The sequence below is a fragment of the Cydia strobilella genome, chromosome 19 (assembly GCF_947568885.1).
Source record: "Cydia strobilella chromosome 19, ilCydStro3.1, whole genome shotgun sequence".
In the NCBI taxonomy this organism is placed as follows: domain Eukaryota; kingdom Metazoa; phylum Arthropoda; class Insecta; order Lepidoptera; family Tortricidae; genus Cydia; species Cydia strobilella.
Window position 1 is genome coordinate 8,517,710 of NC_086059.1, and position 14,450 is coordinate 8,532,159.

At 37.0% G+C, this 14,450-nt stretch overlaps 1 protein-coding gene across 1 annotated transcript; it reads right to left on the minus strand.

Annotated features, from left to right (window-relative positions):
• Positions 1 to 2,555: 2,555 nt before the first annotated feature.
• LOC134750147 (cytochrome P450 4g15-like) lies at positions 2,556 to 13,988 on the minus strand. The gene is made up of 10 exons (XM_063685267.1): positions 13,817 to 13,988; positions 12,925 to 13,031; positions 12,335 to 12,422; positions 11,743 to 11,925; positions 11,334 to 11,409; positions 9,872 to 10,139; positions 7,628 to 7,696; positions 6,747 to 6,921; positions 5,933 to 6,112; positions 2,556 to 2,834 (listed from the first exon to the last, which is right to left on the minus strand). Exons 1-10 carry the CDS (start codon positions 13,986 to 13,988, stop codon positions 2,656 to 2,658), a joined length of 1,497 nt encoding a protein of 498 aa, XP_063541337.1. The 3' UTR covers positions 2,556 to 2,655.
• Between the last annotated feature and the right edge of the window lie 462 nt (positions 13,989 to 14,450).

The window sequence follows — 14,450 nt, forward strand, 5'->3', positions numbered from 1 at the left end:
CATAAGTGTAAAAGAAAAGTTCTCAGATAATTACTTCAAATCATTTTAATCTCGAAAACACGAATAACGGTACACAAACAGTTTGTCACAAAGAACTTTTTAACCACAGTGCCATCTGTTGGCAAGTAACAAAACAACGTGAACCAGCATCAACGTTGAACCCAAGCTTTCCGCATACGCGCACATTACCAGAAGATTCGGGTGATTATCGATAGAGGGCGTAAATATAAGCAAAACAATGGATCAGATCCTACAAACTCTAAAAGATATCCAGCTGGACTTATCTAAACAGAAGCAAGATATGAAAGAGAAGGAGAATAATATTACGGAATCTATAAATAACAATATACATACTAAATTTAAGCATATAGAGGAAAAAACAAAGAACTTGGAATTAAAAATCGATCAACAACAAAAAACTATAGGCATTTTAGACAAACAACTAAGAAGAGAAAATGTCATATTTTTTGGAGTTGAAGAAAAAGAAAAAGGCTACGAAAATCTACTTTCTATCATTTTAGAAATGTTAAATAAAAATATGAATATATAACAGGGTTCACAAAGACCTAGCTTATAAGTTTACCACCTGTACAATTACTTTGTGAATTTGCAATAAAATATTGAGTATTGAGTATCATGCAAAAAATGGGAAATTGAAAATGTGATCAGAATGGGGAAAAACACAGGAAAAATTAGACCTGTGGCAGTCACAATAACAACTATGAGCCCAAGAATAGAGATATTGAAAAACAAGAAATCGCTTGAAAACACTGGAATCTACTTAAAAGAAGATTTCTCCCCTACCATATTACAAAAAAGAAAGGAATTACAGGAAACCTTTAAAAAAGAGAGAGAGAGTCTGGGAAAAGAGTAGCTCTACACTACGACAAGATAATTGAATTAAAACCTCGCAGCTCCGAACCTCGCACACCCACCGAAAGAAATACTAATAAGAGGTTTTTGTTTATTTCACCTGAAGAACCGGAGAAGAACCATCGAGGAGACAACAGCGAGACGACAAAACAAGCACCGAGCACAAGCAATATGAACCAAATACCAAAAAGAAATAAAAAAAATATCAAGTCATTTGTAATTCGTGAACCAAAAAGTACAAATGCCAATTCGACTTTAAATAAGTAACATACTACAAACTCCGCCCGATAGCAAGGAGCAGCACCCCTCCAAAACGTACTCCAGAACGAATAACAAAAAAAAAACATTAATGTTCCCCAAGCCGGCTGGTCACCGTGGGGACAGCGACCACAACCCTCCAATTTAGAAGCAAAGAGAAAGGAAAAGAAACAGTATTTACAGACAGAGACCAATGGAACAAATTGGAGGAGGCCTTTACCCAATAAAGTGGGGTTCCTATCAAGTTTTTTAGTTTAAAATACACAAATATGAAAATTAAGTTTAAACATGCCACTAACAAAATAAAATAAGTAAAAAAGAAAGAAAACAGATATGTTAAAAATTAATTAAGAAATTATTTATGTACCTATACCTAAACTTTGTAATTGATAAGGAAATAAGGCTTTTTTATTTTATATTTTATATCGCGAATTTATTTTGTTACCTTGTAATTTTATTGTAAATGTGATTTAATATGTTTGTATTTAAAACGCGAAAGTCTTAAATGTTAGACTCCTATGTTCGTCGTTAGTTCGGGGTCCCTTTGTTTGACATAATTATTGAAAGTCATAATTTAATGATTGTCATATTATCATTAGTCATTATTCTGAAACCGTTAACTTTCAGGATTTTCCTCAGGTTATCCTATAGATAGGTTAGGTTAGGTTATGTTTGTTTTATGGCAATCCTGAAAAGTTACCCGTTTCTGAGAAAAACCAAATTATGACTAACGAAAATGTGGACAAACAATATATTATGACTTAAAACTATATGGGAAACAATAGAGACCCCGTTAGTTCAAATGGGTATTTCAGTAGAGCTACTAGTGGTTGACCGCACGGTCTCATTTTTATCGTTTGTCATCATGCCTGTCACGTTCTAACAAGTATGTAAGTGCGAAAGTGACGGGCATAGTGACAGGTGATAAAAATGGAACCATGCTGCGCCCGCAGCAGTAAAAACTTTCAAGTATGTCTGATCCGAACTTAGAGGAGACAAAGGCCTTGAGATCATGACTGCTTAAAACTTTAAAAAAGGTATCAAAATGCAACCCAATGTATTTTTTATAAAACATTTATAAATTACTCGATTTAAGCTTATGTGATATCATAATTACAATACACCTGACTCAGACTTATATAAAGGATGACTCACGTTAGTCCGGGCCGTGACCGGGCCGTGACCGGGCCGTGACCGGGCCGTGACCGGGCCGTGACCGGGCCGTGACCGGGCCGTGACCGGGCCGGAGCTTCCGGCGCTTACTTTTCTATGACATAACAGGTGATCAAGATGCTTCCCATAGAAAACGAAGCTCGGGAAGCTCCGGCCCGGTCACGGCCCGGTCTAACGTGAGTCATCCTTAACTCGAGGACCACGGAACGCACACTTGACTCAGTTTAATTTAACCAATACGATTGTATGGTGGTCGACATCAGCGTCGAGCGTGTAGTGGACGCTCGGAGCGTGTTACGTGAACTAAACGTAAGGCTAAAAGTGTATTGATAACTCCAAATTTATGCAACATCAGTCTCTGTTGTTCTTCGGCCTCCTCGGGTAGACCCTGAGTCGGTACCCATCGGAGAAGGAGACGGAGATGGCAACGTCGAGCGCCAGGTCCTCGAGGCGGCCGTCGGCCTCGAGCCGCACGTGCCGCAGCGTGCGCACCACCAGCGTCTTCACCATCTGTATGGCGTACACGCGTCCTGTAACGTTCTGTGTGTTTTCACTAATGTGGGGTACATTTAATTCCAACCGGGAAATTAAGACTTACTAACTTATTAATTCATTCTAGTGACATGTGTTAAAATTGACATTTAACTGTAATCAACCCACACGATCGTATCAGACCGGGTGGAAAGGGATACGGTGGTCAACGTCAGCGTCGAGAATACACGCTCCGTGACGCTCGAGACATTTTATAGGCTTCTTACTTGCTAACTGGCTTCTACATCGTCGAGTAGAAAATGAGAGGGCAGGATTTCTATTAAGTACTTCTGGAGGGAGTGACCGATATTATTTTTAACTCCCGATTATAAACCCCAAAAAGAGGGGTGTTATGGGTAATAACACTGAACGAGCATTTTTATCTAATTTCCATGGAATTTTGAAATATTGATTTAGTACAATAAAATGCAATGTGATAATTCGTAGAAAAATAAAATAAAGCCAATAAATATTACTTCCAGGGTACACATATTAATGAAACTTTGAAATATATATTTCAGTTTGAAAATTCGATCCGGGCATGGGAATTTTTTTGTCCATGGGAATTTGATTTTGTTGGCACGGGAATTGGCTTTCTAAGAATTATTCCTACTTTAACGATGTTTTATTATTGATCAACAATAAAATAATAAACTAATAGGATTATTAAAGACCTATTTCAATTTTTTTTTTCACATTTGAGATCTTTTGCATGTTTTAGAGCATCATACAAATAAAATTGATGATTCAAAAAACTTAACTAATAAATATATTAATAACGGGTCACTCACGTGTTTTAAGTCGAAAACGCTCGACATGTTTCACTCCGTACCGAGGAGCGTCATCAGGAGCTTGCGTCGACGGTGACGGACCGGCGCAGACTGCGGGCCGCAGCCCTCCGCGCCCGATGACTCGGCACGGGCGCCGGTGGCGGCAGGGGGGGCGAGAAACTACCCTCGTTTACGGCATTATTGTCAAATGATGGGTTGCACACAACACTCACTACGTCATTCGCTAATGGTTCGTCCACACTGTCCACCGACGTAGTACCCAAAACAGTTTTCCAGCTCGGAGGCACTGACTGACCGCGCCGAGTCATCGGGCGCGGAGGGCTGCGGCCACGTGAGTGACCCGTTATTAATATATTTATTATGTCTGTGTCTCACGGAAGTTTTGTTATTAAAACTTAACTAATAAAGTTAAGGATCTTTCTGAATGTTATTTTTTAGTTTGATTATTATTTAGCCATCATCTGACTTTAAGAAACAACGTCGTAGTTGATTTTAATTTGATATAATGGAATATCGTATGAAGATGAACATTTGGACAGTCTTTAGTAGGTTTGTTTAAAAGTGGTCTATTACTAATATTTATGAATTACATATATTGTTTCGGTTTTTTAATGAGTGAGTATTAGAATCGTTAGCTTTAACGATAGAATTTGTTGGCATTCGTGGATTCGCAGCGAATTTATACAAAAGTGATATGTATACTATGTATACATTAAAATTTGCATAATATATGGCCCAGTTGTAATTTCCGCGATATATGGCCTAAATAACGTTTAAAGATATATAACGTCCATAGTAATTGCCTTTAGCTAATAAAATAAATTGTGATTTGAAATTCCCGAGTCTAAAATCGAATTCGCATATTACAGAAATTCTATTTGATCCTCAATATTAAGATAGAAACGGGCTATGTTAAACTAGTGTTTGTTAACGAAAATATGTTTAAAATATAAACATTATTGTGGACATCGAAATTATTATTTTTCACCTCAGCAGCTCGAACAAGCCTACTTTCGTCACTCCCTGGAGTGAGGAAAGTGCGACTTTCCTCACTCCAGGGAGTGAAACAATGTAGCTTTTTAATTTAGTGAAGGCCATGAACTTCATACTTTTATTACATTTTTTTTATGGTATGGTACGGTACGGTACGATACGATACGGTACGGTCCGGTTCGGTCCGGTCCGGTCCGGTCCGGTCCGGTCCGGTCCGGTCCGGTCTCGTCTCTCTCGTCTTATCGTATCGTACATATTAAAATACATTTTTTTTCTGTTTATTCTGTGTAATTCGAAATACATTTTAACCTTTAATATGTTCTCACTACTGAGGTGAAAAATTATGTGTGCAACACGAGAGTAAAGTTATTTTACATCTCGTGTTTTTGAGTCCCGAGAAAGCGAAAGATTCTACCTTAGAATCACTTGCTTCGCTCGTGATTCAATTATAGAATCTTTCGCTTTCTCGGGACTCAAAATAAACACTCGCAAGAAAAACCAACTTTCCTCTCTTGTTGCACAAATAACTATTTCACCTCAGCAGCTCGAACAAGCCTACTTTCGTCACTCCCTGGAGTGAGGAAAGTGCGACTTTCCTCACTCCAGGGAGTGAAACAATGTAGCTTTTTAATTTAGTGAAGGCCATGAACTTCATACTTCTATTACATTTTTTTTTATGGTACGGTACGGTACGGTACGGTACGGTACGGTACGGTACGGTACGGTGCGGTACGGTGCGGTACGGTACGGTACGGTACGGTCCGGTCCGGTCTCGTCTCGTATCGTATCGTATCGTACATATTATAATACTTTTTTTTCTGTTTATTCTGTGTAATTCGAAATACATTTTAACCTTTAATATGTTCTCACTACTGAGGTGAAAAATTATGTGTGCAACACGAGAGCAAAGTTATTTTACATCTCGTGTTTTTGAGTCCCTCGCTACGCTCAAGATTCTACCTTAGAATCACTCGCTTCGCTCGTGATTCAATTATAGAATCTTTCGCTTTCTCGGGACTCAAAATAAACACTCGCAAGAAAAACCAACTTTCCTCTCTTGTTGCACAAATAACTATTGGCCATGTAAATTAGATAAAAAATATCTCCCTACCCGTTATTATAGTTCTGTCGTAAATTTCTAGAAGCTTTAGTGACTTGTCAAAATCGTACCTATATTATCTGTTAGAAAATGACCGACAAATGTTCGAAAATGATGAAATGCATTTTTGGCATAAAATGGATTTTTTTGCCATAAGTATAGCGTAGTTAGGTTTTTTTAAATAGTTATGTTTGAGATTAATTAGTTTTATTACCTAGACAGTCCATTGGGCCTAGGCTGTAAGGCACGAAGGCATTAAGGTCCCGCAGCTCCGCGTTTTCGGGCAGGAACCTTCCCGGGTCAACTTTGTCGGGGTCCGGCCAGTATTTCGGATTTCGATGGAGCATGTGAATGGGAATCGCCAAAGAGGTCCCAACCGGCACAGTGATTTTCCCTGTTACATAATCATTTAATTCTATTAATATTTTAGCATTAAATTTACATCAGAAAGTTTGCATTAACTATTGATATGGCCCGTTTAAAAACATTTAAAATCATAAACAAACAATAAATAAAACATTTGTCTTAAGGATCATAAAAATTATTTATTATCGTTTTGTATCTTATAAGCAGGCATCGTAAACTGCAAGCGAAATCCATTGAAATGACGTATGACAACCAGTTACAACCCTAGTACTTCAATGGATTTCGCTCGCAGTTTACGATGCCTGCTTATAAGGTCATTGACGCTTATTAAAGCTCATCTCATACCTATTAATAATGTTGTTGCTATGTTGGTCGTTATTAGCAATCGCTGTACGTATCTAATTATTTTGATCATTAAAACTTCAGTTGAAAAGTTATAGTCGTTATAGAATATGGACAACAATTTGAAAAAACCTCGGCTCTAAAGGGACGCCCATATACAGAGACGCATGACAATATAAACAGTTAATTTCCTACTTAACTGTTTATATTGTCATGCGTGTACTTACTTCCTAGTAATAGCAACATGTTAGATCCTTCAAAAGATATTTATAACGAAATATTCTTAAAATAAATCTGTGAAAATATTGCAATGAAAATACCAGAATTTATAGTAATTTCCTCTTCCACTGTTCTCTGGATCATGGCTGCAATGGACATACAACGCAGAACTTCCTTGTAAACCATATCCAGGTACTGGAGTGACTTGATGTGCTCGTCCGTTACGAATTCGTCGTCCGGGCCTAGGCGCTCCAGGATCTCGTTGTACACTTTATCCTGGAAATTTAGTTAAAAATGTAAACTATTCGTTACATAAGTATAATCTTTAAGGCCTCCAAGCACTTCACAAATATTTTCTTGCGGTTTGCATTACATAGCGACATTTGGTCGATCGATTAAATTCGTTGTACCTACGTAGACGGCAATTATTATTTATAATATAATTTGTAATATAATATAAGAGATCTATCTCTCTATCTAACATACAACTTTTCACCTTAGCAGTGAGAAAGTCTTTCTTTTTTTATACTCTTATTATAATTTTATCTTTATTAACGAAGGTCTCCGTTTCAGCTTGAGCAAAAATGCTTTCGTACGTATGTCCGGATGTTCTCCTCTGCAGGTCGCATTTCTCAAAAGATTCTCGTAATATATCGTAAGCAGGTTCAGTAGTAAGGTAAACAAATTCTGACGTATCTTTTTTTAGAAAATGTTCAAAATGGCGGAAATTGGCATAAACGACTAAGTGCCAGTAGCTTATGAAGCTTATCACGAGGTCTTCACTAGTTTTATGTATGTCATGTTTTTGTATTATAAATAATCGCTAAAATGTATTAAAAAACCGCTTGCATTATTTTATGCGTAGGTACTGTACTGTACTTACACTGTAGTAGTCCTACCTACTCAACAAATTTTGTAAATTAATATTACGAAATTCATAAAAACAAAAATGAATAAGTAGGTAAGTAATGTATTTTATTACCTGCCACTCCGGTAAATGCGCTAAGTACATTAGCACAGCAGATGCTATCTTTGCCCCGGCTTCTTGACTCTGTTACAAAAGGCAGAATATAAATTAACGAAATATTTTGTAATTGGTATTGCGTAGTCGCACCAATGATGGATACTTTTTGGACATAGTGGGGTTCTCTATAAAATTAAGAGTTATTTAGTCATCATTAAGCCTAAAGCAACAATTGAGTATGTTAAGGTATATTCTTGAGGCCTAGATTGTGTTATTTTTATTAACTATATACACAGGCTAGAAGAAAATCCAAAAAAGAAAAAATCTCCAGTAACTAACACCCAGTTATCGACATTACCAGTTACCGATACCCAGTTATCGACTATTAATTACCCGTAATGTACATCTGCCAGATCACCACAATGATACCATACCTTAGTCGGTAATTAAATAAAATGAAACTATTCAATAAAAAGACATTTATTGTCTTCAGTACCCATTATATTAGAAACGTTCGTGCTAGTGTATTAATTATACAAAAAGACACACATAATAAGTATAACGGAGTCTGTGCGTAAAAGCAAAGATAGATATAACTCCGTAATAGATGGATGCAGTCTAAGGAAAAAACGTGCCTCGAAAATCATGAAAATTTGATTCTCGTTCAGAGGGCGCTACTAGTTTTGGCCTACAGTCGTATAGATGGCGTTGACGGTTTCGTTTGTTATTTAACAATTTTAACGCATATCAGTGAAAGAACATGGGTCAAAATCATAAAAATAATTAATGCAAATAAAAAAAATCATTTATCTATATTTAAATACATTCTATCGTATTTTTATAAATCTTTATTTTTAGTTTTAAAGTGTGTCGACAGATGGCAGTGAATTTACTGGGGTTACAAAATTTACTATGACAGTACCGCTCTAGTATAAATTACTCTATGGTAAAAGGGAACAGTCGTGGATTAAAAGAGTATCAAAACATTCTCTGACTCTTCTTTTTCCGCACAGACTTGCAAACTTCGGTGTAACTCTGCTTTGATTAATCTATTTCAAATATCTGTCAAACAGGCAAAGCAATAGGGATCATATTCGCTTGTTAAATGAAAGACGTTTAAAAAAATATCAACACGTATCGATAATTGGAACAGTCACGTTTGTGAAAACCAGTAATCGACACTAACTAATAGTTTTCCCCCTAACCGTAATCTTATACCCTTTTAAATGGGTGCCAGGCAAAGGCGCGCTTAGTACATAGTGTTGCAAAATTAAGTAATCGGTTTCCTACTCTTATTATCTTACTACTTTCCTAAAAAAAGTGTCGGTTATTGGTTCTTGTCGGTCATTGGTGCCTCTACATTAACTACATTTTATACACAACTGACACACTGACACACACGGTTATTTAACTACGACTTTTTACACTTATCGCGGCGATTACGATTTTTAATTAATTTACCGCTGCCACCATGTAGTGAAAGACAAGATGCTTGGTCAAACACTGATTTATTGGAGCTACCCACATATGATAATATCTAAGATTAAGACTACCTACATATTGTTATTGTAAATCTACAACAGTACCTACCTTGATGTATCTAATGCGTATTTTGGTTTCATTTTCATTTTATAATGATCTCTTTTTTTTTAAATCACCGCCTAATCTTTTATGCTGTGCCCTTGGCCAGAATTCTCTGGCCATTAAGACACCACCACAAGGCATTAAGTTTTGTAAAAAAAGTGATATACATATTTTGGTATTAAGCAATTTTGGGGCCAAAAACATGGCTAAGGGTTGAAACCATACCCTGACTATTTTAATGTAAAGTACCATCTCTCAAAATATCGGTAACTAATTTGGTAGTAGCTTATGTATATAATTAAAAAACAAACAAAGACAAAGGTTGTCTGAAAGAGATCGCTCTTGAGCGATAAGACCGCCTGTTATTAACTCTATCCAATTGTCATTGTTTATGTTACTGTACATTTATTGTAAACTATGTGAGATGTTTAGGTACGATTTCACTCACTATTATTTTTAGTCGCTTTTGGCGACATGTTTCGGAGTGCACGACGTACAACCGCCGCGGACAGTCGTGCCTGAGGAAGGATTCCCGAAGAATCCGAAAAATGTCGCCAAAAACGACTAAAAATAATAGTGAGTGAAACCGTACTGATCTAAATATTTTGAAATATGTCTCACGATAGTTAAATTTTGATAATGTGAGATGTGCAATAAAGAGTATTGTATTGTACTTACAGTAGTAAACAGAGCTAAAGTCTGATTCCTTATCTCCTGCTCGACGACGTCTCCACTTAAGATGAGTCTATCAACGATGCCTCGAACCTCCTCTTCTGTACTTTCGTTTCGCTCCAAAGCATTTTTTCTTTTGTCCACTATATCTTTGATCAAAATATGAAACTCCTTAATAATTGTATCTTCGACCTTCTGAGCTCCTGTGATCCAATAAATAAGCGGGATTTGAAGCCACCATTTAGTCATTTTGGCAAAAAATAAACTGTACATTCTGTGAAAAAAAAAGATAAAATTAATAGCGTAAAGTACAATATGCGTGGCATTATGGCGGCGTAGATACTTTATTTTAAAAATAGTAGCATAAGTCTGGAATTACTCAGTTACAGTCCGTTAACTCTCAGAATGACCTTCGGATTTCAGAAAGATTCATCGGGTATCGGCGATAACACGCGAAGGTGATACTGCTGTTCTGCTTTCTTATTAACTCACAAAAAGTTTTAAACTTACCGCAAAAAAGTTAAGGATACGTATTGTCTCAATGTAAAATAAGCCCTAATTTAATGACATTATGCTTAATATTCGGTTGATGACTATATTGCGATTTGACTTTTTGTCATAATCTAAATAAAATAGAATCAGAATTTGAAATTCGAAAACAAATTTGAAATTATATAGAGTTGATAATACCAGTCACATATTTCAATTCATATGGTAAAATTATACAATTGGAAAATTGTGATATTATTGTTATGGTGGTATTATTTACTCTTAAATAGTTTAAGGCAACTGCACTCTTTGGGTGTTGGATTGCAACTAAATCAGTAAGAGACTGTCATTTTCTATTACGCGATTACGTCCGATTTTACCCGAAAAACGAATGTCGTTCTGAGAGTTAACGGACTTGTATTATGAAGTATAAGTATAAGCAAGCACCGGAGGAGTTACGAAGTTTGCAACTTTAGGTACCTATTATTAAATAAAGTAGCGAATTCCTAATGTATTTTAATGGAGTTACGAGGTTTGCGACTTTAGCTAACGAATGTATATCAATTTAAACATATACAAAGATATGTACAGTGGTACTACGTAAACGAAATTGATAACTAGCTTAAATCTGAAATAGGCCCTTGAGGCATTGTACCAAGGATGCTGGCGGCATTTCCTCGCTGTATCGCAATTCTGATACCTTAGTCGCACAACGGTGCGAGGAAGCCGCCAGCTCTTCGATCACCAGTTACGTCAACCAGACGCTTCGCGATTTCTGCAAACCACTTGTGCGCGCTGGGACCCCATGGACCTAGAGTTTCAACTCCAAATGGAACGAAATTATACTCTCTACCGAGGCTCTTATATTTATTACGTTTTAAAATTTTGGCGCTTTCCGCCGCTCCGCCCGCTTTTACATTTAAACATATTATATGATAAAATATGTTGGTAGTTATATTAGTAAGTGGTTAAAAAGTACCTGCGAGTGTTTGAAACCACGAAATCAAGATTTGTCAAATTCATTGCGTCATCTTTTGTGAGGCCCATTAGTGTTTCTGTAATAAACGATATTACACACATATAAATAAAATAAAATCCACAGGTAGAAAAAAATACGTATAGGCATTACGTGATGATGAAGAGCGGGAAATAAATTGTAGGTAATCGACAGCCGCAATTATAATAGAAGCGGGAAGGGCGACATACTCCGCGTTTGCAAAAACAATTCTTATTGCATTAAATCTAGAAAAAATGTCAGTGACATGACGCACAGGACGCAGCACAGACAGACAGACATGACGAAACCATTTTGGCTACGGAACCCTAAAACCATGTAAGTAGATAGTGTAAGAAATAGAGTAACGTATTCAATAAAAAAAATAACTTACGACAAACGCACTGTGTAGTGGCGTCAACAACTTCGTGGAAAACATCGAAGGTGTTTTCGTCGCGTGCGCAGAGCCGCCGCGCCAGCGCCGCCGCCTCCGTGTTGAACACGCGCGCAAACGCGGCCACTGCCCTCTTGTTGTATGATGGCGTCACTGTCTTCCGACAATGACGCCAATGTTCACCTGTGATACCGAATTTTTTTTACGTGCATTGTGAAGCCATTTTTATACCCAGATGAACACCAAATTTCAGCTTTTTATGTCAACTGGAAGTTTGAGTACCTATACCTAAAGTCTTCGTCAATAGAACTTGCAAATAATGTAAACAAATATGACAGACTTTGTTAATGTTTGACACATAACCTAACATTTTTACGAAAGTAAAATATTAATGATATTACTAATCTAAGTATCTAATATGTCAGTGAGTGATAAAAATACCGAATTTTGGATGTTTTACAGGACCGTTTGAGGTTATATTTATGAATTTGGGATTTGTTATAAAAATCTGTTTGTTAGAAAGAGGCGTACTTAATTAAACAGAGGTTTGTAAAAGGTTACCACTAAGTTTTATGAACTAAATTTTACTTACCTCCAGTCAGTATTCCATTGCCTATCATGGGTTTCATGAAGCTGTACACAGGCCCTTTTTTGGTGACTTTGTTACTCGTTAGAATCAACTGTAAAATAAAATATGTAGATACAATAAGTTATATCACAATTTTTGCGATGTGGCTTCGTATGAACTTGAACATGTAAAAATTACAGATTGCCTCAAGAACCTTTTTTGAATTTTTTGAAAATATATTTTGCACGCGTCTGGCAAGGTTAAAGACCCGGCCAAATCGTCTGGCATAATTTTTTATGACTATTTAGATATTCATTTTTCACTTGTAGAAATTATAGATTGCCTCAAGAACCTTTTTTGGGCACCTAAAAAAAACTTTAAAAATGTATAGGTTGGTTTAGACCCGCTACCCTGCAGCCAGACTTGTAGTGCTGAGGTAGGGTAAGATAGGAGAAGCATCAGGGAAATTTTCAGCTTGCCTCAAGGACCTACTCCAAATTTCTATCAGCTCTCCGTCTACAAGGGATATAATGTCTTGCTTTCGGTGAGGTTTATATGATATATAATCCGGCTTTGTCGAGCATGTGGTGTGAAAAAGCTTATATGTTTATTACCTTTATATCTTCCGGGTTCGTGACAACTATGTTCAGCTCTGGCCCCAACCAGAATCTCACGTATTCGCCGTATTTGCCTATGATGTCCGCCACTAATTTCAATTGTTCTGTAATTATAAATAACATTACGGGGTATTATAGTTAAAGATGATCCTAACTGGGTTTTGGGAAATTTAATTTGAGAAAGGTATGTTGAGATGGTTTGGACACTTGGAAAGAATGAGTGAAAGGAGGCTAACAAAGAGAGTATATAAGGGAGAGGTAGAAACGGGAGTTGGAAGGGGCAGACCTCGGCGGACTTTCTCTGATCAGATCGGGGAAATCCTGAAGAAAGGCCAGGTCAAGAGCACCCTAAACCGGCGAGCGTGTATGAGGAATGTTATGAAAGTGAAGGAAGCGAAAGAGGTATGTCAGGATCGTAGCAAGTGGAAATCCGTGGTCTCTGCCTACCCCTCCGGGAAATAGGCGTGATTATATGTATGTATGTATGTAATTTGATATAATTCGACCTACTGAGTTCCGGAAGAAAATTATTATTGTTTTTTATATCTTCTATTGTTCAATAGCAGTTAAATAAATCGCTCAAACTGCTCCTAAAATGATACATAAGGGAAGTGAAATAAATAAATATATAAAAATGTTATCAAAGGACACAGAATAAACAAATAAACTATTCAAGCCACGTAACTGATGTGGGTAAAATTAAGTCAACTATGAACGCATACATTTGTACATTCTTTCCTTAAAACTGGTTAACTAGGTTTAAATATATTTAATGTATGTCTTACGATTTTTTTTATAGAATCCTGAGAATTTTAAATGTGTTCTACTACATAATATATTTAACAATTCAAGGTAAAATACGCCGGTATAACGCTTTTCATAGTCTTACCATTAGGCTTAGCCATAAAGAGTAAGGCGTTGCCAAGCAGTGGCAAAGCCGGCGGGCCGGGCACTCGCGCCGCCAGCTCCAGCAGCCGCAAGTTGCGCGCGCGCCACCTCAGCCACAGCAGCAGCGCCGCCAGCACCGCGCCCAGCGCGGCTGTTCCGCTCCACGCCAACATTGTCTAAGGCCACCGAGATTACCCATTATAACCTATTTTACGTGAAATTTGGGTCATGATCCTGATGTCAAGTATGACCATCTTCACACATTTTTGACATTTGGTATCACAACCCCAAAATGAGCTAATAAAGTCCCCCTAATACTATATCTAAGATCTGAATAGATAAAGTCAGGCAAAGTATAATTAAACAGTTTTGCTAAGTGTACCTACATTTACCAATTTGTTTTTTGAAATTCACTCCCTGCACTTGCAGGGCAGTGAAGCCGTGGAGGTGAAATATCTAGAGATATACAGTATCTGGCGATAATTATTGCATGCACATCGGTCTTTTGAGAAAGAGACTTGACTAAGTAATTTCGATTTCGTAAAGCGTTGTCGCACAGTATTTTTGTGACTTTTTCGTCAGATGGCATATTTAAAGTTTCCATGTCATTGATTTGACGTCAAGTAATAAAGTCC

Coding starts and splice junctions, on each gene's coding strand:
- LOC134750147 (XM_063685267.1), bottom strand. CDS start 13,988: ATGTTGGCGTGGAGCGGAACAGCCGCGCTGGGCGCGGTGCTGGCGGCG. Junction 11,926..12,334: donor CAATGGAATACTGACTGGAG/GTAAGTAAAATT, acceptor TCGGTATCACAG/GTGAACATTGGCGTCATTGT. Junction 7,697..9,871: donor CTTTAGCTCTGTTTACTACT/GTAAGTACAATA, acceptor CTTTTGTAACAG/AGTCAAGAAGCCGGGGCAAA.